Genomic DNA, 25,691 nt, shown 5'->3' on the forward strand with positions numbered 1-25,691 from the left:
GATTTGAGCTGCTGAAAGCTGCAGGAATCACCTCTGGGCTTGCTTTGAGCTGGGGATGGGGAAGGATTGCTCTAGAGATGTTTGTGCCAAGTTTGAAGATTTTTAAATATAAGAAAATTGCAGTGTTTTGGTGCATAAGCAGTGTTCAAAGCAAAGAATAAGGGTGGGTGTGATAATAATTGAAGGTATTTTATCACAACCAGACCTAGAAGCCTGGGATTTTTTTTAAAGCACTGTTCAGCTATAGCAGGGAAGGTCTAAACTCAGTGCAGAGTCATCCAAGAGGCATGATAGTTTGAGCCTGATTTCTGCTGTTGTCCCCTAAGGAGGGCAGAGAAGAGAGCCCCCCACTATTTGGACTCCAAGTATAACTCCAGACAGATGGGAGATGCCTACAGGAAGAGTGTGGAAGAAGGGAACATGGAGGGGATGCAGGAGTGAGCCTGTTCTGGGACACAGATGAAAGATGTTTATGCAGGTCTACATGGTTATGTCCTACAGGAGATTTGAGGATGGCAGCTGGGAGGATGGCACAGAAGGATGATGACTTTTTAAAAAAATCTCTTGTCACTCAAAGGTTACACCAAAATGGGAAGTCCTCTAACACCAGGCCTGTAACAGATGAGAGAAAAGTCCTGAACAGGTTATGATCTTAGCACATGAGAAGGTTTAGGATGCAGCTCAGGAGGCATGATAGTGTGTTTGTGCTGTTAGGTAGGAGTGACCTGCTTCACAGCTGAGGCTGGGGGAGGTGGGAAGCTGGCCAGTTTAGGAAAGGATCTGCTATTCTTGATGATCAGAGGTTGAATATGACTAAACATGATTTAGGAAAAAGCAAATGTCACATTCCAGTGTATAAACAGGAGTAGATGGTTGCATAGGAAGCAGCTGGAGCTTGTTGAGAAAACTACACAGGGAAATAACAGAGAAAAAAAAGAAGAAAGGTGGAGGACAGCCAATTGACTATTAAAAGGTAAAACAAAGGTGTAACGTTGACATACTAAGAGGGCCAAAAGCCAAATACAAGACACAGGATGAAAAAATGGATGCCTGTCCATATATGCACCTTGTCGAGAGTATTACTTGATGCCTGGGGAGCAAGTATGAAAATGTGGATATGATCCTAAGGTTGCTTCAGTGAAAGTTGTGATTTATTTGCATCAATGGGTTGGAAAGGATGCACGAGCACATCAGATACACAGGTACACCAGACAGAAACACAGAATAGAAAGAAAATAGAATGGCAGAAACATGTATGAAGAGGAAAAATCTTGAGTCTGTATATTTAAGACAATGGAAGAACAGAAAAATAAGTGGAAAATAGATGTGACATCACTGCCAAATAATTATGCCACCTTGAAAACGCACTAGGGTGTCCAACATGCCCCTAAAAATTATTAAGTGAAAGGTATGCAGAATAGAGATTTGGACTGCTAATATTATTTTGGGGGTGCTGTCAACTCTTTTAGAAGATTTGCTATGGGGCTGCTGCAAGCCCTGTTTATGGTTCTTCACTAACTATGAGACTAGTAGGGAATGGGTGCAGAACTCTTAGGAGGAAAAGAGGGAGGAAAAGTCTTCCTCACCCTAACCCCCCCATATCCATCAGAAGTGCAAGAGTTGACTGTTCACAGAGATGAGTTCCGTCACTATGTGTTCATGTTATCAGCCCTGGAAGAGTGCAGGTGACCATGTCCTTTTTAATGGGCCAGCAGTTTCAGTATGGGTTTCACATCAGGCTGCACTGCCTGGGAACTGGCATCCCGACTGGAGCTTTGTGTCATACTGTCTTCAAGGATTTCAGTGCACACCTGAACACCAGCTTTGAATGAATGGTCTCTCTGCATTTTAAATGGCATGAGCACTTGTCTCTCAACAGTCTAGAAATACGTGTAGAAACCTTGTTGCATGTTTGTCCTCATGCCAGAGGGGTTTTGGCTCATTTAGTTGCTCATTTCATTCCCATTTTTACATGGAAGCTACCTCATGTCCATAGCAATATGAGGTCCCAATGTAAGGACTTGGCGTGATCTCATTCATTTTGAAATGACCAGTCAAAAATCTGCTAAAACTGTTAGCCAGCAGGTGAAATGAAAGCAACTCCCAAGCACATTGGGGTTTTGTGTTTGTTTGTTTTTTTTTTAAAAAAAAAAAAGAATCACAGACTGAAAAAAAGGATACGCCGAGGCTCCAGCCCAGTCTTCTTTCCAATAAGAGTTTTCAACTGTGTGCACAAAACCAGCTATCCTCTCAGTCAAAAAAATGTCACTTTGATCCAAGGAGCTTGAAGGAAAAGTGCAGGAGAGCTGTTACAATTAGTGTGGAATCTCATTAGCCTGTACCATTTTCCCCCAGTAGGCACTTGGTTTATTTGATTATCACAGTGAAGATATAGTGCAGTTTCAAAAGGCAGACCAGTCCTGGATTATCTGAGCTCACCAAAGCTGTCCCCTGTGGTTCAGACCCCTCTTTGTATTGTTTCCTTAAGGCAAGAAAGGCATCAGAGCTGCCTTTATTGGCAGTTGGCGCTACGTGCTGGGAACCTGCCAAGATTAATACACGAAACATTCTCCTCCTCACCTCCTGCTTTCAGAAGTAACCAGCATAAAAGTGTTATTCAATTACTACCCAGTCAGAAACCTCATGTTGTCAGAAGTTGTTAGTAAGAAGACTGATTATTAATGATGTAGCGAGTTGCACGCTTTAGCATGTCTGTGGAAATGTTACAGATGTGTATTTATTTGTTTTGTTAGTTTTGCTGTGAATTAGTAAGTAAGCTGCAGAGAACATAAGTAGCAAGTAGTTAGGTATAATTTATTCATTGTTCCTTTAATTATTCTGTTTGTCTTTATTCCATATTGTCAGGTTTTCAGCTGCCATTGGTAATGAAGGCAAACTGAAAACCCAGCTGAAGACACAAATCCTTTACCATTTTTCAAACAGGCAGGGGATTCATCTTTTCCTGGAACTGATTTATTGCAACTACTGTCTAATGCAATACTATGGAATAAGCTAAAACCTTATTAAAATTTTAAGTGCTCCTTTGAGGAAAGTACATTCAAGTCATTTGCAATATCTATGTAGAGCTATCTCAGTCTTTTTTGTTTGCTGCCATGGAGAGAAAATATAATTTCTAGAAATTTGTTTTAATTACAAGCAATAAACTGAAACAACATCAGTTAAAACTGTTGAAGAAAATCAACAGTGTAATTTGACACCTCTGAGTTAGAGATGATGAATTAAAATTTCAGTATGTCTCCATTTCTCCATATGTTGTAGACTGACAACAGTTAATCTCCCAACTAAACAGTTAATCTCCTAACTAAATATATGCAAAAAAAATTTCCCAGTTACTTTACCAGCACAGGTATGATTCCTTTTTGACCAAGGGCTATTTTGTATGTTGTTCCTGGTGAAAACTTTTCTTTCCAGTGTGATGTTTCTCAATTTTTTCTAAAGTCACAAATTTTTCATAGAGCTATTTTTCACTGTAAATTTGGAGACCCTAATTTTCTAGGGAATGTGGTGTTATTCTGGGACTGTTCCTTGATCTGCTCTTCTGACAGTTTTACTTCAAAGGAGTTACTTTTTGCTACTTGAGCACTTTCCTATCCCAGGTGATGTTGCAGATTCGTGCAGGACAAAATTCAGTGTTTTTGAGAATCACATTCTATAACCCAGTCAGAATTTGACTTGGCATAAGAGTCTATCAGAGATTGTGTACTGTGTAAAATAAAAAAATAATTCTGATGTTAAAGTCATGCCAAACAGACAGAGGCATCCTTTTTCCTCACTTTATGAGTCTCCTGTTAATATAAAACTGTAAAGATTTGAGATGCACCTCATTTTTTAAAAAAATTATTTACAAAACAGCTGTTCATTTTTTCCCAAGGTTTTCAATCTGTCTCTCCAAAACTACAATTTCTCGTGCTGTTTACCACTCTAATTCAAAATGAATTTATTTTGTAGCTATCCCTTGAACAACAGTGATCTGCATCAGTTCAACATTGAGGAGAATGGTGGAACACCATATACCACAAAAATGCCCCCGAGGCACCACCACCACCACCGGCACCACCACCACCACGCGAATTACGGCGCTCTTGCACCTGACAGCAAAGATATTGTTCCTGGAGTTCCAAACCCAAACAGTAAGTCCACAGCAGTAAATGTCATTTCAGAAACTGTGCTGCTTTCAGACTTGGGTCTGGCAAGGAAGGAAAGGAAAGGAAAGGAGAAAGGAAAGGAAAGGAAAGGAAAGGAAAGGAAAGGAAAGGAAAGGAAAGGAAAGGAAAGGAAAGGAAAGGAAAGGAAAGGAAAGGAAAGGGAAACATCATGCATTTCAGTTTTTCACCTTGAAGAATATGCTTCCTGTTACATTATTTGCTAGCTTTGTAGTATGTGCACAAGACAAGATTTACAGGTTCCTGGCTTTGCTGTGGGTTTGCAGGATTTGGTGTTAGATTGCTGATCCATAGCTTAACAAAATACCCAGTTAGTCACAGATACTGAGTCTCTAGCCCCCTTGGCACAGGGTATTTTTTCACTGTTAGTATTTATTTGCATAGATTAACAAACCTCTCCTCATCTGCCTTTGTTTTTTGCTGATCTGCCCAGCTGGCCTTCAGCCCTCATCATTTGGATAGGACTCTTGCTTTCATGTCTGGGCACAAACAGCAGAAATTTTGGAGCACTGGACAAACAGCATCTTGCTGTCAGTGTGGGTAATGGGAACAATTCCTGCTCTGCCCCAGCTACCATAACTGGAGTATGTGCACTTACTCAGTGGAGAATTTCTTGATATATAGAAAACAAAAATGAGAGAAGTTTGTCTGTTGCCAATGCAACCTTGGGGATTCAGGTGTAAGTCTCTGCTGCTGAACATATATATGGGCTTTTTTTAAGGGTACAGAGCTCAGCCAAATATTTGAAGGTTTACACGGGAACTGGAAGAGAACATCTCTGCCATTGAATGAGTCTACTTTTTGCCCTCCGAATTTATAATCTCTCTACTCTGCAGTGTGTGAGATGCTGAAGCAGTGTAAGGATTTCAGGAGATGGGCAAAACAAAGTATGATCTGTTATTTTCCTTGCTGGTATAGGATGGTAAGTTCTTCCTTTGCCCAGTTTTTGCCTTTATAGCTGTAAATCACCCAGAGATGGGCATCCATTATGGAAACTTTAAGTCTTTCAAATTCCTGAAACCAGGATCACAAGTATTTTAATCAGACTTTGTTTCAGCAACCCAGAAACATTTTCTTTCACAACGGGAGGGAAGTAATGGTTTTTAGGAGGGAAACTTAAGAAGTAAAATGCAAGATGTTTAAGGAGAGCATCCTTAGCAGCAATTTGAATTGCTTGCTGGAGCTTTCAGTGAAAGGGGGTGCTGGCAAGGGGGAGCAGGAAGCCTCGCTGGGCTGTCAGCCTGGTGCTGCAGGATGTGGTGACCGCGTGTGCCAGCCTGTGTTTGTCTTTCCCAAATTAAGAGTTGAAGCATGGCAGGAGACTCAGTCAGAGCCAGCTGTGCTGCTGCCGAGTGTCCCGGCCCCAAGGGCACTGCTGGCCCTGCTGCCTCTCTGCCCTGCCCAGGGTGTCCTGCCCACAGCCCAGGGCCTCATGTCATTCCCGAGGCCTCGGCTTCTGCCCCAGGAATGCTGCAGCAGAGCTCCAGCTTGGCTGGGCTGCTGAGCCCAGCACGCCCGGAGAGCAGGAGGTGATTATTGAAACAAAAGCAAAGAATCACAGTACAGGGAGTTTATTCCAGCCCTGGGTCTCCTCTTGGGCTGTGCAGCTTTCCTACTCCTACTTTTTGAGGAAAGAAAAAAAACAAACAAACGACAACTTTGAAAAAGCTTTAAAAACCATAAGAACAAAAATAAGGAACAATTTTGTTTGTGCCCCTACCTGTGAGATGAAATACTGGGCCCAGGAGGCTGCATCCCCTTGGGTGCAGGGAAGGTGAGCTGTGGTGCTCGGAAGGGGACTTGGACAGCCGAGAGAGGCTTGTAGCCCCCATTCCTGGAGAGAGATGCACCTTTCTCTTTTGTCTGCTTGAGGCTGGTTCACATCAGCTGCTTGATTAGACAGAAGGGAATCGGTGCTGGCTCCTCACATGGCCTAGTGCCGGCAGTGCCAGATGCCAATTTCCCTGCTCCCCTGAGGGGGCAGACGGGGACAGGGGCAGCTTTGAGGGGAGGCTGTGGTGTGGGCACACCAGCCAGCCCAGCTGAGCTGTTGAGGTGGCTGTACATGGCATGTGCTGGCTTAACACAGGTGTGTTGCCCACAGCAACACATCTCTGATCCCCTGAGGAGACCTCTACCCACACAGAAAATGGGGTGGATTTCCTTGAGTTGCTTTCCCTTGGAAGGCCAATCCACTTTTAGACTTGGCATGTTTACGCCACTAGATCACTGAGGTATGGATAAGACTATTTCCCTTAGAACAGAGCCAAAGTTGCTCCTTTGCTGTTTAACAGGTCTGGGTGCCTTTTCAAGGTTGGTGCTCAGTGCGTTTGTTTTGGATTGGTTGGGTTTTAAAGGGTCCTTTTAAATACTGCTCAGGTTGTTTCAGCTAAGAAAGCTGTCTTGTGGACAGCCTTTGGAAAAGGCTCATAGTTCATGTGCTGAAGCCATGTCCAGTTGTCAGCTCCCCAATACAAGAAAGACAAGGAATTACTGGAAAGAGCCCAGTGGGGGGGGGGGGTTATGAAGATGATCAGAGGACTGGAGCATCTGCCCTGTGAGGAAAGGTTGAGAGACCCAGGTCTGTAAAAAGCAAGGGATTTCTGGGAAAGGGCCCGGGGGGGGGGGGGGGTTATGAAGATGATCAGAGGACTGGAGCATCTGCCCTGTGAGGAAAGGTTGAGAGACCCAGGTCTGTTTAGCCTGGAGAGGAGAAACCTGGCAGGGGATCTTATCAGTGCTTCTGAATATCTAACAAGTGGCTGACAGAAGGGTGGGAACAGACTTTTCAATCCTAGCAACAGGATGAGGAGCAACAGGCACAAACTGGAACGCAAGAAGTTTATCTGAACATGAGGAAAAACTTAATTACTTTGAGGGTGGCAGAGCATTGGAACAAGCTGCCCAAAGAGGTTGTGGAGTCTTCTCTGGAGATACTAAAAACCTGAATGCAATCATGTGCAACCTGCTCTAGGTGAACCTGCTTTAGCAGGGAGGTTTGACTAGGTGACCTCCAGAGGTCCCTTCCAATTCCTAACATTCTGTGATTCCATGAAATGGTTAGGAGCATGCTGGCTGTCAGTCACTTATCTAGAATGGCACACACGGCAGAGCATTTGGGACAAGAAAATATCAGGCAGAGAGGAGACACTATCGGGCATCTGTGTCAGGAACCTGAGGACAGGAACCTGAGGGGACTGATGTCTGGCTCCAGGCCACATGGAAAGGCCACTACTGGTAAAGTGTTTCTAGGAAGTAAGTGGTCACTAACGTGGGGACACTCTCAGGGAAGAGTGTGCTTGTGACCAAAATATCTCAAGTGGAAATGCCTGGAGAGCCACAAGATGTAATGCAGGGAATATGCTGTCTAGTGGAAGCTGACAGAGATGAGGCTGTGCACACCCGCATTTCAGTGTGGCTACTTTTTGGTTTTCAAAGGGGCCATGGGTATTTTTTGACTTGCACCGGTTGGAGTGGATTCATCTCTGAGCTCTGAGGTGGTTTTATCTGAAGTAGAACATGGAATGAATCACCGATATGTACCCAGCATCAGATCAAGACAAGGAGAAAGCACCTGCCTTTCCTCCACTTGCAAATAAATGCCAAAATTCCAGCACAATTTGCAGGACATGGTCAGGAGAAAGAGAAACAACAGTATGCCCTGCCAAGGTTCTCTTTAAATACTGATGTATGTTTCTCAGCAAACCATAGCCTGGGATTTTTTTACAGAAAACAAACTCAGGCCAGAGGTGCCTGATTTTTCACATTCCAAGTTATTTGTCTGCTTCAATTACCGGAAGAAGTGAAATCCAGTGAAACAAATCTGACGTGTGTGTTTATGAAGGCAGTTCAGCAGAAGATATTGTTTTCCTTTATTCAGCCTGATTATTCTGTTTGCAATGCTGCCCTTTGCCTCATAGCTAATGTACATGGATCACATTTTTTTATGAAGCAGATCTTCCCTCTGTATATTCACAGAATCCCAGTCCCAAGGACCACTATATTCCAGAGTAGTTAGCCTTACAGTGCTGGCACCCCTCCAAGGGAGGGTGAGCTGCTTGCTAAGCCTAACTGACATGGCATAATCATGCATGAATTACCAGGTGCACATGGGCAGATCCACCAGCAGCACCTGGGGCTGTCACCAAAAGCAGGTGCCCAGCAAGTATGCAGTGTAGCTCGCAGAATTTTTATGATGGAAAATAATGAACAAGAAGAGGGGATCCAGCTTGCCTCTTGAACTCTCGGCTCAACTTGCAGGTTGTCACTGAAAAAAATACATCCTTCATTCCTGGACTGCTCACTATAAAAGTCCTTGTACAACCCTGAGCACAGAATGGTGTAATACATTCTGAGTTTCAGGCTGAAAACTGTGCTTTGAAAAACCACGGTGCTGCCAGATCCTTTCTTGAAATAAAAACCTGGTTTTGCCAAGACTTGGTGCTGACTCAGGAAGTGAATGCCTTTTGCAGGACTTCCATTTTTTTTCCTTTTCAAAAAATCTGCCTTCAAGGTTGAGTTAAAAGGCTAAACTAGCTAACTTGTTTTCTGGAGTTCTCATTTAAAAAAAAAAAAAAAAAAAAAAAGAAAGCGGATCATGACTTATGGCCCTGGTAATTTATTCCTAGGTCTCATTGGACAGTTTCACAGTCTCACATCTATGGCAGCAACTGTGATATGAGAAATGCTGAACTCTGGCATCACTAACTTGTGATGAGAGAACAGCAAGGGGAGGTCAATGCTGATATTGTAACCCCTTCTAGGACATTATTCGATAGCAGACATGTCAGACCTCAGGGTCTGATAATGTTTCACCAGTGCCCAAACCAGCTTTTTGTTTATAACTCAATAAGTTTTAGCAGTTTGTCTCTAGTCAACAAAGCTCTTAATGTATATTTTAACAGCTGTAGAATTAGATCTTGAGTGAGAAATATTTAATATTCTTAGGACAGCTTAAGAACCTGATCCAAACAAAACAGCAGTCAGTGCAAGGTTTTTATTGATTTCAGTAGGCTTTGAATCAGACTCCAGAGATTACCAGATTGTTCCTAGCTGTTATTACCTAGAAACGGTGGCAAACAGGATGACACAGAGATTTGTTAAATCATCACATGATTTAGCTCATTGTTCTCAGAGTACTTGCAAATATACTTATATATGCTACACCATCCCCAAGATGTTGGCAGAGACCTTTCAGGGCTGTCTCAAAAATATTTTTCCATGTCTTCCTGTGTTGGTGGTTTGCTCAAAATCTCTGTTGACAAAGCACAGCAAATTCCTGACAACAGTCTTAAGGAGGCTGGCATATAAATAAAGATATCTGAGAGAAGCCAAAAGCTATACTCTGATCTCTTTACACATCACATGTTCTGAGAGTGGCACCTTGGCTGCATAAATAATCCCTCTGGTGTCAACTGAGTTTTAGAATATATTGGCGAGGAGTGCAGGGGGAGAAATGTAAGGAGAGAAGCATTTAGCCCAAACCTGGCAAAAGCCCTGCTGAAATGAAGGCAAGGGCAAGAAGGGGTGGGGGGGGGAGAGGAGGGGGAATTGTTTGCTAAACAGAAAAAGGAAAAATTACCCGAGAGGCATAATTATGAAACATTTTAGCTGGTGATACAGGGAAGGTGGTTTGCTGACAGCTGTCTCTTCAAATGCAGCTGAGTGTGTTTCTCTGCAGTTCTTCTGTAGCCTCCCTTCAGACTGTGTTTTTCTTTCTTTCTTTTGGGCATCTTTTTAGAACTGAGCTCAGGACTTCCCCTTCTTTATGATGAAACTTCTCATCTGAAGAAAATAGAAACGGAGAGTGTGAAGGTAGTTGGACCATGGCCAGCCCTGCACATCAACATGAACAAGGTATAGCATATGCATATATACTTTTACACATATGCCAGAGAGCCCCTTTGTCACTTCATATTCAAAAGCTGCTGCTTTTTCACCTCCAATTCAAATCAATATTCATCTGCAACTGGTTTGCTTTTTAATCACCTCTCACCATCTCCTTATGGAACCAGGGTTTGGTTTTCAGATTTAGAATTTCCTTCAACTTTGCCTTTTAAAAATTCAGAAGCTGCTGCAACAATGTTATTATGTAGTTTTAGTTTAGTTTTGAAGAGTTAGTCATCTAGGCAGCCTGGAGCTGTAAAAAAACAACACTTCAAGTGTTAAAAAAAAAAAATCTTGGTTTTCTGCATGAGGAGTCTGTGCTCTGCCTTAAACCCCCTTGGCATCTGATGTTAGTGGGTGTTTTGAGAGTGAGTTTATGCAGGGTGGCAAAACAGCCATCTCCCACTATTCCTGCCAGGGATCAGAGGCCACCAGGACAGTGGCTACTCATATCCATGTGAGGCAAAAGCCTCTGTGCCTGCACTGTGGAGTGCCTTGATCTGAGTCTGGATGGAGCCACAGAGACCTAGAGCTCTGGTTTGCAACCACATCAATCCTTAGCTGAGCCCAGTGAAATCAATGAGAGCATTGCCACTGGCTTCAAATGAGGTGGGTCTGGGCCCCCAGTGACTCTACAGATCTGTTAAAAGAAATGTGTTTATTTAGAGGTTTTTGTCAGTTCAAGGGAAAACTCAATTAAATTACTTTAGCCTTGTTTTACAAATAGTCTGTTGTTATTGATATTATTTCAACAAGCATTAGAGAAATTAAAATCAAAGGGGAGATGGCAAAGTGTATCCAAAATGCAAACACAAAGGGTCTGTATTTATCTATGTAGCATAATCTTTCTTTTCTCTGGTTGGGAGAATCCACAAGATGGAAGTGAAGCCTGGAAATCAGTGACCCAGGTGTTTCTAATAAAAAAGGAAATCCCAGAATATTTTATTTCAACATTCTAGATGTTTGACATTAATCCATAACGCAGTGGATTTCCCTTAATGAAGGTTTGCTTGAAGAACCGTGTTCAGGATGTGTCATAGGGTGGTCGTATAGGGTGCCTTATGAATGTGGTCATGAAGAAATGACCTATGTCATGACTTTTGGAGACTTCTGAATGAACAGATGGAAAGTGGAATATTTTAGACTTTTTCCCAAATCTATTTGGTTGTCAGCCATGTGGAGCTGTCATTTTGTCAGACTGGTTGGTTTGAGTGGGAATAAAAAGTTTAATCATAAAATAGGCAAACTGGGGTAAAATGGAAAATAACTAATCTTTTTCCTGTGGACATTTCTCAAATTCTTCTTCTAGAAATACTCTTAACTGGTAATAGGTACAGTTTTTAATAGACAAAGCTAATTAAGCTTTGACACAGTTTGCCAAAAGAAAATTCTCCGTCTCACAGATTCATCCAGTGAATGCCTAGGTCTTGTGAGGCGAGCACTGTAGTTCAGATGTAATTGTTGATATTCTATCTTAACCCCAGCTGAGAACATTCACTTAGATGCAATGTCCAAAGTGTGCCTGAGAAGAAAATCCTACAGTATTAAGCTTATTGACATCTCAGTTTGCCATATATAAAGGGCTGAAGGGAAGAATAAAAGGATTCTTTCCGTGTTGACCACAGTGTACAAACCAGTCTGGCCTGTGTTGCTCAAAACATCCAAATAAATTATTTCAATGGTACCCATGTGATCTCAAAATCAGTAGAACTATTGCCTTTTTTCATTCTTTAAATGAAAGCTTAAAATACTTTGGTCATGTATTCCACCATACTTTGCAACTAGTCCCAGTAGAGTCCCTATGACTTCTGCCTGGCAAAGTCTGATCTCCAGTCCTCTTGCTCTTCTTTCTTCTCCGAAAAACCAGGGAGGGAGAACTCGGTTTTCTGTAATTAGTAGTTTTCTTTGGCTTGTCTTGACAGCTCTTGAATTTTATCCAGTCAGATGAATTATTTATTTAAGGACTAATTAGCAGAACCCAGTATCACAGCAATAAATGCAGCTGCACAGCAAATGCAGCCTCTGTCTGTTTTGATAAGACTTCCATCAGTCAAAGTTTAGCTGATGAAAAAATGTTGTGTTGAGCACCAGGAGCTGCTAAATGCTTCTGTTCCTAGCAGAAGCTCAGCAGAAGGCAAGGCAGGAGGCATGGGCTGTGTTATGAAAACCCTGTCCTGGCAGTCATAGAGGGTTTGGGTTTAAGAGCTGGGTAACAAGGCCACGAGCAGTGGTTACCATGTGAATGCAAAGGAGACCGGTCCCTCAAAATTTATTAAAATTGCCATTTTGAGCCACCTGAAAAGTGTTCATGCTCTTGAAACATACCCAGACTCACCACCAGAAAGCATCTCAGCTATAAAGCCCTCACGTTACAGGTGGTGAGTTGTGACCAACAAATCATTCTGAAGTTCTTTAGGCCCCTTGCTTGTGGTTTCTCTTTCAAGCACCGTTTTCTGACCTAGGTCCTAGTGAAATGTGTACACAGAGCTCATAAAGCTAAGTCAAAAAAAAACCACAAAGCTTTGAGGGGAGCCTGGAGGTGCCTCAGCAGATCACTTCTCCAATGAAAGAGGGGGACATACTGAAAATATTGGACTAACCCCGGGCTGAAATGCTATAGGCAGTGGGGCAGGTTAGACAGGACTAAACAACCTTAAACTGTGACAAGCATTTTTTGTGGACTCTGGCCTTTAAAGCTCCTTTTGGTTATGGTAGTTAACCAGCTACTCAGTCCAGCAGTGAACACATATTAATGAGTGGTCAGTGTGTCTAGTTTCTGGCAAAAAAATGAAAACTTAACAGCTCTCCTGCACCAGTCTATTGATTTCTATTCTGCTAAGTGCTTTTTATTCCCTAGTATTGCATCCTCTGAAATATTGTGCTTAAACAAAACCAGTGTAGTTATGCAGCTGCTTCATTTGTTCTGTTTCTGAAGATAAAGCAATGGTTTCCATGTCTATTGTGGAGTCCCAACTTTCACTGCCTCTCTTCCTGGTGCTAATTATATTTTCAATCAAAGTGTTTTGGGGCTGGATTTTGTCAGGCTTCATAATCAACCCCTAGGAGAATTAACAAGAAATTGGGTACATTAGATTCAGCAGTTAATTAATTTGATTGTCCACTACAGCAAACTTGGTCTCATGGGAATGATGATGTGTCCAATCTCTTTTCCAGAGCTGTTTGGTATCATGAACATGTCTGTCTACCTATTGAATGATAAACCTCAGTTTCAACATGTGTTTCATGCTGTTTGGTGCTAGAGGACTCCTTAATCACCAGGAGAGACAAACCTGAGTGTTGTAGCTGTGAATGTTATTTGGGATTTATTTCTTTTCTTGCATGTCTTTGCCTTCTCCCATCCCTTCTTGCTCCATGTGTGTACATGTATGCATATATATCATATAAAGCCAAGAATGTATTGTTAGCATTTCTGAAATCTTGGGACTCTAGTAATTATTAGTGCCCATGTAATTATTGCATAAAAAGAAAGAATACTAATACAGTTCACATTGTTTCTACTCCTTTTTCTGGTTGTGTGCTCACCCTTCCCTTACAACCCTGGCTCCTAAGCTGAGTGATTTCAGCCTGATGGGTGACAGAGGGGTTGTTCCCAAGAGTCCTTCAGCTAGAGGGATATGATGGTCATGTGTATGGTTTCCTCTTTCTCACTCTAGGATCCACTTCAAGTCCTTTTTGTATATTTGCAAACATGCTTTTACACTTTGCTCTTTGTTGATCTGCATCTTTATGTTACACCCAGATTGACTACACATGATGGTATACATTATCTAGGTACTTGGTCTTTGCTCTCTTCATTGCCCCTAAAATAATTTTTGTGCAGCTCCAGGTCTGCATTTCTTTAACTGACCATTGGTGAGTTGTTTATAAACATGGGGCCTCCAGTGCCTGCCTGTGCCCCTTGTGTTATCACCCATTGCCTGCCCTCCTCTGCACCAACTCCTGTGCCTCCACTTCTCAAAGCCTCTGTTATCATACCAGCCCTGTGTTGCTTCATACTAGTCATTGAGTTAGAGTCATAAATATCTCATTCTAAAAAGCATAACTGCTTGTGTTATTGTTTTCTACGTAAAATTGTTGCTCTTACAGATAAACCTAGTAAGACTGAAGCTGAAGGCAGGTCAAGAAACGTTCAAACAGAGTGAGCCTGATGAGCCTCAGTGGCCTTGCAAACTGTTCAATGGTGATGACCGTTTGCTAGCCTGGCAATACCATATTTCAGGGCTACCCCATTACACTGGTGACTGTTTGCAAATGATGCCACTTGCAAGAAAGCTGTGGAAGTACCAGTCCCATGCCCAGCTTCAAACTCCAAAGCTACCACAGTTCCAAAAATAATTTGTGGTTTAGGAAAACAAACAAACAAGCAAACAAAAATGAAGCCAAAACAAAAGAAGAAAAAAACCCACAAATACAACAAAAACAAAACACCAAACAAACAAAAAACAACACACACACAAAGTCCCCAAAAAAACAAGACACACAAAAAAGAAACAAAACACAAACCAAAAACCATGGGAAACATGGCTACTGTCACCTGGTAAGGCTATCATGAGGATTGGCACTGACAGAGGCAGGATCTAACAGAAGCATCGGATCATTTTTGAAAAAAACATTTAAGATCAAGTCTTAATCCAGCACTGCCAAGTCCACCACTAAGCTATGTTCCTAAGCACCACATCAACATGTCTTTTAACTACTTCCAGGGATGGTCACTCAACCACTTCCAGTGCCTGACAACCCTTTTAGTGAAGACATTTTTCCCAATATCTGATCTAAACCTCCCCTGGCACAACTTGAGGCTGTTTTCTCTTCTCCTGTTGCTTGTAAGTTGCGAGAAGACACAGGAGAAGACACCAACCCCCACCTCACTACAGCCTCCTTTCAGGTACTTATGGAGGACAATGAGGTCTCCCCTCAGCTTCCTCTTCTCCAAACTAAACAATCCTAGTTCCCTCAGTCTCTTCATGAGACTTGTTCTCTAGACCCTTCACCAGCTTTGTTGCTCTTCTCTGGACTCACTCCAGCACCTCCGTGTATTTCTTGTAGTGAGGGGGCCAGAACCAAACACAGAACTCAAGGTGCGGCCTCACCAGTGCCAGGTACAGGGGGATGATCACTTCTCTAGCCCCACTGGCCACTCTGTTTCTGATACAAGCCAGGATGCTGTTGGCCTTCTTTGCCAACAGCAATAATATTGAGCAATAGCATGTTATAAAATAAATTGGATACCAGGAGCTAAAGGGGTTTGCTCCAAGGATATAAGCAAGACAAGATTTACTGGGAGTTATATCTTTCATTAGACCAACTGATGGCTGACCTGAGGAAGATCTTGCTTATCTGACAGCTTAATGATGTTTTTTTTCTTCTTTGTCTGTTTTTTCCAACTGTATTTTTCTAATAAAAGATGAAGCTTCTGCTTGCAAACTTTGCCTTAAATAAGAATAACACATAATCATAAAGGTCTTACCACTATGGTGTCTGTAATTGGTGTTAGCTATCGCATGGAAAAAATTCAATAAACCTCCTGGTGGAAAAGAGGTGAAAGAGTCTGTAAATTTTCATGCACATTTGCAGATGTAGTGGAGTCCCAGGAAGACAAATAGTTTGACATTCCATAGCTAATGTGCATTCATAGAATCATGTAATTGTTAAAGCTGGAAGGGACCTTAAAGATCATCAGGTTCCAACCCCACTGCCATGAGCGGGGAACCCCATCACTGGATCAGGTTGCACAAAAACTCATCCAACCTGGCCTTAAAAACCTCCAGGGATGGGGCATCAACAACCTCCCTGGGCAACCCATTCCAGTTCCTCACCACCCTTATAGTGAAGAACTTCTTCCTAATATTTAACCTAAATCTCCCCTCTCTCAGTTTAAAACCATTGCCTCTTGTCCTATCGCTATCTTCTCTGATGAAAAGCCCCTCCCCAGCTTTCCTGTAGCCCCTTTCAAGTACTGGAAGGCCCCTATAAATTCTCCCTGGAGCCTTCCTTCTCCAGGCTGAACAGCCCCAACTCTCTCAGCCTGTCTTCATAGCAGAGGTGCTCCAGGCCTTGGATCATCTTGGTGGCCCTTCTCTGGACCCTCTCTAACAGCTCCATGTCTTTCCTGTGCTGAGGGCTCCAGAACTGTACACAGTATTCCAGATGTGGTCACACCAGAGCAGAGTAGAGGGGCAGAATCACCTCCCTGGCCCTGCTGGCCACACTTCTTTTAATTCACTAGCTATATATATCTGTGTTTGTCTTCATTACAATGTTACCTCCCACTAGCAGTGATAGCTAGCAATGAAGGACCGACCTGTGTTCCTAAACAAAATGCTAATAATCTCCTTCAGCTGTCTCCAGCTTAAGGCATGTTTTAAAGATACTGTTTGGCTAGGAAGAGAATACTGATAAATTTGCAGAAGCAAAGGTCGTGAATCCTGCTTTTGGTACAAAATTTGATGTGGGACAAAGCATGAGCCTTTAAAAGCAGGGAGAGTGGAAATGTTAAGTACAGGAGTGGTATTGCTGTGCTTCATACAACTATTTTTATATTCTGCATATGTACTTAATATTCAGTTAGTGTTGCAAACTAAAGCCAGTGTCATTGTTATCTAACACTGTACAAATCTGCCTTCAGTTCTAGTATCAGCAAATGTAATTGAATTTAAAGTCAATATTTGGGAGGAGAAAAGCAAAGGTAAGACCTCAATTATAAAAAGAAAAAGGCATCTAGTTTTATGTGTTTATATATCCCATCTTGTTCAACCTACTTCTATCAAACCCATTTAAATACAATTCTCCAGTGTTCTCTGGAAAAATAAAGTTCTGCATCAATGGTGAAAGTGATGTGAATATACTGCTATTTTTTAGCACCAGCAGAACTGGAGATGGAAAATTGGAGTGTTATCAGGTATCTTAACTTAATGGGTTTTTTCCTCATTTGTAAACCTTTTAGAATGAGCTTAGATTGCAATTTTAAGCAAGAAGATTATTTCTTTCAAATGCAAGTTTGACTCCCATTCACTTGAAAGGGGCATTGGAGTTATTTTGGAATTACATGTTAAGAAACTATAAAATTGGAAGTTTAATTAACATTATGCTGTGTTTAGTTTTCTAATTACTTCCATGTAGAATGCTCTTAGCTTATAAATGAAAATAAAATCTAAGAACTGGCAATGTGTTGCAACATTTGAATACCCAGCTGCTATCTTTATGCTTCACTCCTTACTGCAAGCAATAAGGATTCTGGAAATGCAAGATTTCTTTATTATACAGCAGAATAAAGGAGATTACAGCTTTTTTTTACAGCAGATTGCAGCAAAAGTGTATAGATATTCCTAATGCATGCAGGTTTTAGATCTTTGATTTTATGATAGACTAGGGAAATGAATCATATAAGGTACTGTATGGTTTTGTATAGTCCTGAAATATTGGGTTTTCTTTTGCCTTCTTGATTACAATTGTACTTCTGGAGTAAAACTGGGGGGTGAATGAGGGTGTACCTAAAGATCAGAGGTATTAAGGAACAATAGGAATTTGTATAGATGCTTAGAAGTGCTAATAGTCTGCAGTAAGGAGGTGCTGCTTTGTTCTGTGATTTGAGTTCACTTTTAGTCTGAATCTTCAGTGGCATTGCACATATATATGTACTTTTCTCAGCTAACCATCTGTGTGAGGCAGAATTCAGTAATGATTCAGGATGTGCTTCACTGTGTAGAAAAGTCCATCATGGCCAAGGCAGGTTAGCAAAGTGTTTGCCTTTCACCCATCTTCTGAAGTTAGAGGACATCTGGGTCAGGTTGAGCACTCCCAAGCCCCATATGGGATCTGTGTGCAGTAGCATTACCCTGGGGGAGGTGGTGGCCTTTGGCTGCTGACTCAGCATCTGGTGAAGAGTACAAAGCCAAGCAGCTGATTGCAGCAATGTCTGCTCTTCATGTGTGATCAGTCACTACAGGTACTGCTGCTCCTAGTAGGATGCAAGCAAAGCAAATATTGCTTGCTTGAAGATTGAAACAAATCCAAACAAGAACTAATGCAAAACTGACTGCCCAGGAATGGTTTCCAAGAAGGCTGCAGCCTCCAGCAGTGGCAGCAGTTTTCCCTTTTCAGCCAGATCACTGAGCATCAGCATTTGGGCCTCTCAAGTTATGAGAATCTTACAGAGAGATTTGCACATTAGACCCCTCACAGGGGACAGTCTCCATTACATGGAGTCATCTGGTGTAATCTCACTACAGAAGGAGGTTTAGACCTTCTGTGGATTAAGTGAAGAGGGTAGAAGAAGTTAGACCTTCACTGCGAGGGTGGTGAGACACTGGAAAAAGGTTGCCCAGGGAAGCTGTGGATGTCCCTTCCCTGGAAGTGTTCCAGGCCAGGTGGGACAGGGCTTTAAACAGCCTGGTCTAATGGAAGGTGTCCCTGCCCATGGCAGGAGGGTTGGAAATAGATGACCTTTAAAGTTTCTTCCTACTCAATCCGTTCTATGATTCTATGGTTCCCAGCTACAGAACAGCCTTGAGGACTGGTGTGGTGCTCTTCATCAATTCGGGCAAATTGGGAAGAGGAGGAAGAACATAAGGACTGAAAAATATCCACACCCACCTAAACAACAGATGGACAGGGCTTATGAACTTTTCAAGTTATGAAACAAGGCTGTGTCATAAACAAGCATCAGTTATCTTTTTTTAGCTAGTAAAATAGAGTTGCTTAATTTTGCTTGACTGAAATTATATTAAATTAGTATCCAGCGTTAAAACAAAGATGGGATTTTCCATGGCCTTTAGAAAAGTCACTACTTCATGTACTGTTCTTTCAACTGTTAGAAATCAATACACTTAAATTTGACAGTAATAGCAGCACTTTTAAAGTGTGTAGTACTGCACTGCGGCTACCAAAGCACAGGTCAAGGAAATGTTGTACTTTCTTTACAGTTAATTTATCCTTCTTATTATCTCCACTGCTCAGCTTCATGAGTACCCCAGAAAAGCCACCTACGGCAAATGAATATTTCTGGGGTTTTTTTTCATATGTTTGCCAGAACTGCCATTAGATTCAAGGCTGAATAGATTATTTAAGGACAAGTTGGATGAAGCTTTTTGCAACCTGGTCTAGTGGGAGGTGTCCCTGCTCATAGCAAGGAGGTTGGAATCTGTTGATTTTTAAGGTCCCTTCCAACCTTAACCATTCTGTGATTCTATGATTCTGTGAGTCCAGTTCCATGAGTTGCTCACAGCCACATGCTGTCACTTTTAATTTTAAGTATTTTCTTTTTTCCTTTAGGGGGAAAGTGGGGAGAATGAAAAGTCAAAAAATATATTCCATTAAAACCAGCAAATGTGTCTCAGCAAATAAACATGTATGAATTATTAGAAATTTGCCAGAGAAAAAAATCTTATGATGGACAGTCCTTTAACAGACTGTAGTTCAAAATCATACCTGGCATCTATGATGCTTTGAATGCAGAAGTCTGCTAGACCAACTTTGCTCACACACGAGAAATACCTTGCATTCTCAATGGAGTTCTGCAGAGGTCTAGCTCTTTCCTTCCCCAGTGCAGAACAGATTCATCAGGCAACTTCATTGCATTTTTTATTTGTTCCAGTTGCAGAAATTGTCCAATGAATCTTTATGTTCCCTTTTGTCTGTGATTGCTTGTAAACCTGAGAGAAGAGTCAGTAAGACTGTAGTTACTGTCAGCCAGTGGGGTGCCATGGGGGAGGGCAGAAGGAAGGATAAAGGAGAGATGACCATTTCTGTCTTGAAATAAATTGCCAGAGTTGAACCTCAAGGACTCACTGGACCTGGTTTACTCATGTTTTGAGTAACATGTTTCACCTGTTTTGACTGAAATCTAAATGACAGCATCCCTTCTGCCGAGGTGTATATGACCACTCACACTTTGCAGCAGTGAGACTGGAAAATGAATGCATAATCTTGGCTATTACAAGGTTGTAATTCAGGTCTCATTTCCAGGAAGAACAGAAAAGTTTGCAATAGCTGTTATACATTGCCTAATTCTTCTTCAGAAATATTTATGGTATTAGAGTTTGATTGTTTAAGAGTTCACGTTTACAATCCTGGTCTCGTTCATACCCTGTCTGTTTCTACATTAGTACTACATTATCCTTTTTTTTCTCTCTCCTTTTTTTTCATTCTGCATGGAAAGTTTATTCATGCTGGCATTTTTGCTGGATTTAGTTTGTTCAAAGCACAAAACCTTTAGGTCATGTTTGAACAGGTCACTAAATGCGCTGTCCCAAGGCTTTAGTTTTCTGATTCATATCACTGTATAGGTGAGGGGTTGACATCAAGCGGAAAGAGCAGCAGCAATGTTTAAACTCTCTGGGTTTTTCTTTTCTTTTGGATGAAGGAGATTTTGCTTTACTTGCAATTACGTGGAGATCCTTTCAAATCCCTCCAGTTAAATTTGCAAAGTTCCCATTCTTAGGGTGATGTAAGAAACCAATGTTCATTATAACTGAGCTCTGTGAACCTGTCCCTCTTCTGCCTGCTGTGGAATATTTTGAGACTGTGTTTTGCTTCCTGAATGTGATCACAGGTTTGGACAACCACTCCCAGGTCTGGCTGGGCTTTTTCCATGTTTCTTCACATGAGTTTCTTGCCTCTAATACTCAGGCTTCCCAGAGGCTTTTCTTGTCTTGAAAATAGTACCAAGTCATTAAATATTTTGAACACTTTCCATTGTAAGATGTATCTATCAGGGTATGGACATGGAAATTTTATCCAGTATTGCTGAATCAAGTTGTTAAAGGTAAAATTTGTCCTTTGACCTTTTTGTTAACTTATCTTTCTAATATATGTCTCTGTGCTTGATTTTATATTCAATATAGGGTGAAGACAAGAAAGTATCTGAAAAGACTCTTCATCCCCCTGTGTCACCTTCATCTGTACCTGACCATATGAAATGCAACATCCTTAAAGCTCAAGTGGAAGCTGCTTTTAGAGTAGGCACACAGGTAATCTGTGTTTACTATGTTGCATTTCTAGTTTTGGCATAGCTTACACAAGCTTTCCAAAGTCAAGTTATTCCTGAGGAAGCACCTTCTTTTCTCTCAAGTATCCACCTTGACCTAGCTTTCTCTAGCTGCACTTACAGTTTAAAGTAACTCAAAATTATTGATAGGATGTAAGTAGGAAATTTGTCTTAGCTGACATGATTAATAAAGCCAAGAGAGGCTGAGAAAAGAGGAGAGAAAGCTCCCTACCTTTGGGTTGATTTTTTCACTGTAGCTTTTACTTATTTTGTAGCTGAGAAACAATAACCTCTGGAGTTTTCTGAGGCTACCCAACATTAATGGCAATTGTGGTTAAGGGTGTTCTAAAATTAGTATCTATGCATCCAAATGCATTCTAGGGGATTAACTTTTAGATGTCTGAATGTTGAATATTAGCTAGTCTGTTGTTTTCTTACCCATTCATGTGTTTTTAACTGAATTTCAAGCTGCTATTTTCACTGCCTGGTCCGTGTTTACATCAGATACCTCCTGTTTCAAGAACACCACAAGTCCTGTAATGATGTCATGCAACTGAAAACTGCTGCTAGATGGCATAACTGTGAAAAATTAATTTCCCAATTAATCTAGGTGAAACTAAAACATGTGATTCTTTTCAAGTGTAATTTGTGGACAAAATATAATTACATTGATGCCAAAAACAAAGCCAAATAGGCTTTAGAGATAAAAATAGAGGCAGGAAGATTGGTATGACTCTTATCCCAAGTTCTTCTAGTATCCTTGTGCATACTATTCTCTTTTAATACAAATTATGTTGGTGTTTCCATTGCTTTATTGCATTTCACAATAACATATCAGGTCAACTTGCCCTTCAAAGGATTTTGTTAACAATCATCTTTGTGTATTTGTTGTTCCCTGGCAGATCTTTCATGTGAGAGCTAGATTATATATGGTCTAGCTAGACCAAAGGAAGTATCAAAATTTGGTTATTTTGTCTGCCCTATATTTCAAGAACAGAAAGCATAAATCTGACAGCACATGGGGAAGGAGGATGGGTATTTTTCTTTTAGTTTTTACTTAAAGCAGTTCTCACTTCTCTGAATCCTGTGTTGTGTCAACTGTGTTTTATGCAGCACTGTTTCTTGTTTGATTGCCCTTGGGTTTGCCCTTTGTTTTTCTGTGTGTCTTTTCCACAGGATGTCACGGTGTATTTGTCACTTTTGTACTTTCACCTGAATATGTTTAATGGTCATGTTTGACTGGATAGCTAAAGACTGGAAGCAGCGTGTGCTGCTGCATTCAGAACACAGCATTACTAAGGCAAGATAGGAAATGTGCTTAACATATGCATCTCTCAGTTCACCTGCCCTCTCTTACTTTTTCACCCTGAGGCTTTCCAAGGCAGAACATCCTGGGTTGTTTTTTCATGCATGCCATAACGGTATTCTTTAGCTGCTGCTATGCTGTAAATAAGTTTCAGAGCAAGCTGAGCATTCCTTTTTTCCTTCTTACCTGTGATGTTTTGCACAAGGCTTTAGTAGCCTTTAGTAGATGAACTAGGTGTCTGTAGACTTGGCCTCAATGAGAAAAGTCTTACAGTTTCAGGGGAAAGAAGGGGAAAGAAGACTGTTGCAGGATAACATGTTTTGTGGAAAAAATAATGACATATGGTCAGTTTTAAATCCCTGAAGCTTTCAGTGCTAACAAAGTATGGCTTAAGAGTTGTAGCCAGTAAACTAGGATGTCATCTTAATCTTGGAAATCCTCATTCAACTCCCTGCTTAGCCACAAAATTGCCTGTACAACTAGAGATGAGTTCTTCTGCATTCAAGCTCCCCTCCTGTCAAGTACAAAAGATTACCCTTCTCAGATACATGGCAAAAATAATTAGGCAGAGACCAGGCAATGGTCAGCCCTTACAGTAAGAAGCTGTGGCTGCACACTGGAAAGGATAGGAAAAAAGTTGGTGGTGAAAGAATGAGTAGAAACATACCATCTATTATCACACCATCTATCACCTAGACAATGGGAGGAGGGAATGGGGCCCCAGGAGGTCCCAGCATGCCATAAAACCACCCAATTATCTTCTCTACTCTTCCTGCCCAAACAACTAGCTGAATGCCAGAAGCTAAGCCATTTCCCACTGGCAGTTCAGTCATCTTTTAGGGAAAGTGAGCCAGGATGGCATTACACTGCCCCGAGACACAGCATCCTTCTGAGGGAGCAGATAAAAAATAGTTTCTTCATGGAAGACAACCATTTAACTCTGTGTATTCCTCCCGGGCTGTGATCCTGCCACTCTTTGACCCTGCCTGACATACCCTGCTGCCCACTATACCTGGAGGACTAATTGTGTTTTCTTTGGCCCAACTCTATCTTTTGATGCCAGTTCCTTTATTATATCCCTGAGAACTCCTGCCTTCTAGCCTTACTCTTAAAACTCCAATTTCTCATCTCATGTTTTCTGTTCTGTCATATTTCAACTTCCAAGGCAGCAAGACAGGCTGATTGTCCTTGTGGACAGCATAGATCTTCCTCTATTTTGTGGTATCACAAAAAAGATAAGGCTTTGCTCCTTTCTGCTTTGTAAAAGGAAGAAGAAAGAACCAGACCCTGTCTTATGTACACATTATTTGAAATGAAATGTTCTTTTAAAGGTCCCAATTATCTATGGTTCTACTCGTCCTTTATAAAACTTCAAGGGGCATCATTGTTAGGTGTAAAAGCATAAGAAAAATGTTGGTGCACTGTAGGATCAGATCCAAAATTTAAAAACTGTTCCTTGAAATATTTGTAACAGCTCTCTCTATAAGCAGTGGGAATATTTTCAATACCATATGCTACTAATATCAGGATGTGACAAGTTTATGAAGGCACCTCCTGCATGTGGCAGAAGAAGCAGCTGTTCCTAGTTAATTCTGAGAATTGAGTGAATGTTTGCAAGTGGAAAATAAAAACTGGGACAGGAAATTCTCTCTAGTTTTTTCTCTTTCTAAGAACTAGACACCAACAAGAAATCACCTTAGAAACTAATTATTCCAATGCTTATGATTTCAAAAATGAAAAAGAGGGAAAATTAGCAATACATTCAGAAAGATACTCTGGTAGATGCTCTCTGCACTTCCTCATTTTAGAGTTGTGCTGAAGAGCTGTTTATAGCATTACTAGGGGGCAGTGTACCATCTCCCAGGGCCGTAGTCCTGACTTCAGAGACCGAAAAATTGTAAGGTTATGGTGCTGATCACTGAGTCCTGCATGTGGTTTAGAGTTGCAGAGTGGCAGGAAACTAACACAAGTGAGTTTGTTCGTTTGGTGAAGATGGAAATATTTATGTGCCATTCTACTAGCTGGAGAATCCCACTGCAGTGTGCATGAGGATGCTGGAAGCCGGACCCGGGAACTCACCGCCGCAGACACCGCAGGTGAGAAACGTGAGAAACCCACCCATGGCTGTGGGAACCTGAGGTTTGCACAGGGCATGCCTTACGGTATGTCAAGGTCTAGAGCAAACAAGGAGTGTTTCACAACACACCTTTCAAGCTGTGCGACAAGGATCTGCCGCCTTCTAGGTGACAGACTGCATATCACAGTTCCCACATAATTAAGCTCCAGGGGAACTCTAAACACTGTGAAGCAATGGACCTATTTTTTTTTTCCTTTTCTTTGCATTTATTCCGAACTCTTCATTTGAGAGGGAGCAGTATAAAGCAGCAGTGAGGAGCTGCCAGAATACAAAAGCTCAGCTCTCCCTGGCATTTAAAATCCCTCTGCATCTTGCATGAGTCAATGCTGATACGTTCTGGTTGATCAGACGACTTATTATTATCACAAAGAGCCCCATTTGCCAAACAGTTCATGGCCCAACTGATGGGGGAAAGATACTAGCAGGTTTCAGTTGCTATTTATATCCACTTTGGCTCTGGGCAAATCCTAATTATCCTTAGAACTAAGAACAGGCTCCTGAACAAATGTACAGATATCTCAGCAGTGCTTTTTCTTTTGTTGGGCAGTGTGTGTTGTGTTCAAGTAGTTTGTCTTCTGCAAGCAGTGTTCGTAATCCCCACTCAAGCTTTCTTAAATCCTTGGTTTAATATACGTCTAGCAGGTTAGCACAAGGAAGGAACTGAGATCCTGGTTCTCATAGATATCTACTGCAGCTGATTTTTTCATGACTCACATCTTTGCAGACAAGCGAAGGCCATGCCCATTTTTGAGATATATTTTTGCGGTGCAGTTTATGGGAGAAAAGCAGAGGTGACATGACCACTGAGCTATTCCTTACTGAGCATTAGGAGTTGTTTGTCAAGAATACAGTGGGGGGAAAAGGTAGCTTGGAGATGCAGTTATTTACAAAGAGCATACAAAATCCCATTTGCCTCTCCTTTATCAATCCCAAGGGAAACTCTTGGCTGATGTGCAGTATCTTCTGTCAGCCAAGTTTGGGTTCTTGAGCAATTGATTCCCCTGCCTTGGTTCTCAGTAGACAAAGGGACATTTACACTAAACAAAGGGACGTTCAATCCTCTAGCCCCTGTCACACACTAATTTTCTTCACAGTTTATACACATGTAAATTTTTAGGCCAGCCTTGATAGCCATCTCTCTCTTTTTCCTCCCTATCCTAGAAACAAGTGCAG

The 25,691-nt window shown here is 41.6% G+C and overlaps 1 protein-coding gene across 1 annotated transcript in view; it reads left to right on the forward strand.

Annotated features, from left to right (window-relative positions):
- FRRS1L (ferric-chelate reductase 1-like) overlaps positions 1-25,691 on the forward strand; it is a 157,526-nt gene that overhangs the window by 45,534 nt on the left and 86,301 nt on the right. The window contains exons 13-15 of the mRNA XM_009996537.1: positions 3,970-4,151; positions 9,925-10,040; positions 14,178-14,271. Of these exons, the coding sequence (XP_009994839.1) occupies positions 3,970-4,151; positions 9,925-10,040; positions 14,178-14,271 (392 nt within the window). The remainder of the gene's footprint in view (positions 1-3,969; positions 4,152-9,924; positions 10,041-14,177; positions 14,272-25,691) is intronic.

This window comes from Chaetura pelagica, unplaced genomic scaffold (genome assembly GCF_000747805.2).
Source record: "Chaetura pelagica isolate M959 unplaced genomic scaffold, ChaPel_1.0 scaffold82, whole genome shotgun sequence".
Lineage (NCBI taxonomy): Eukaryota > Metazoa > Chordata > Aves > Apodiformes > Apodidae > Chaetura > Chaetura pelagica.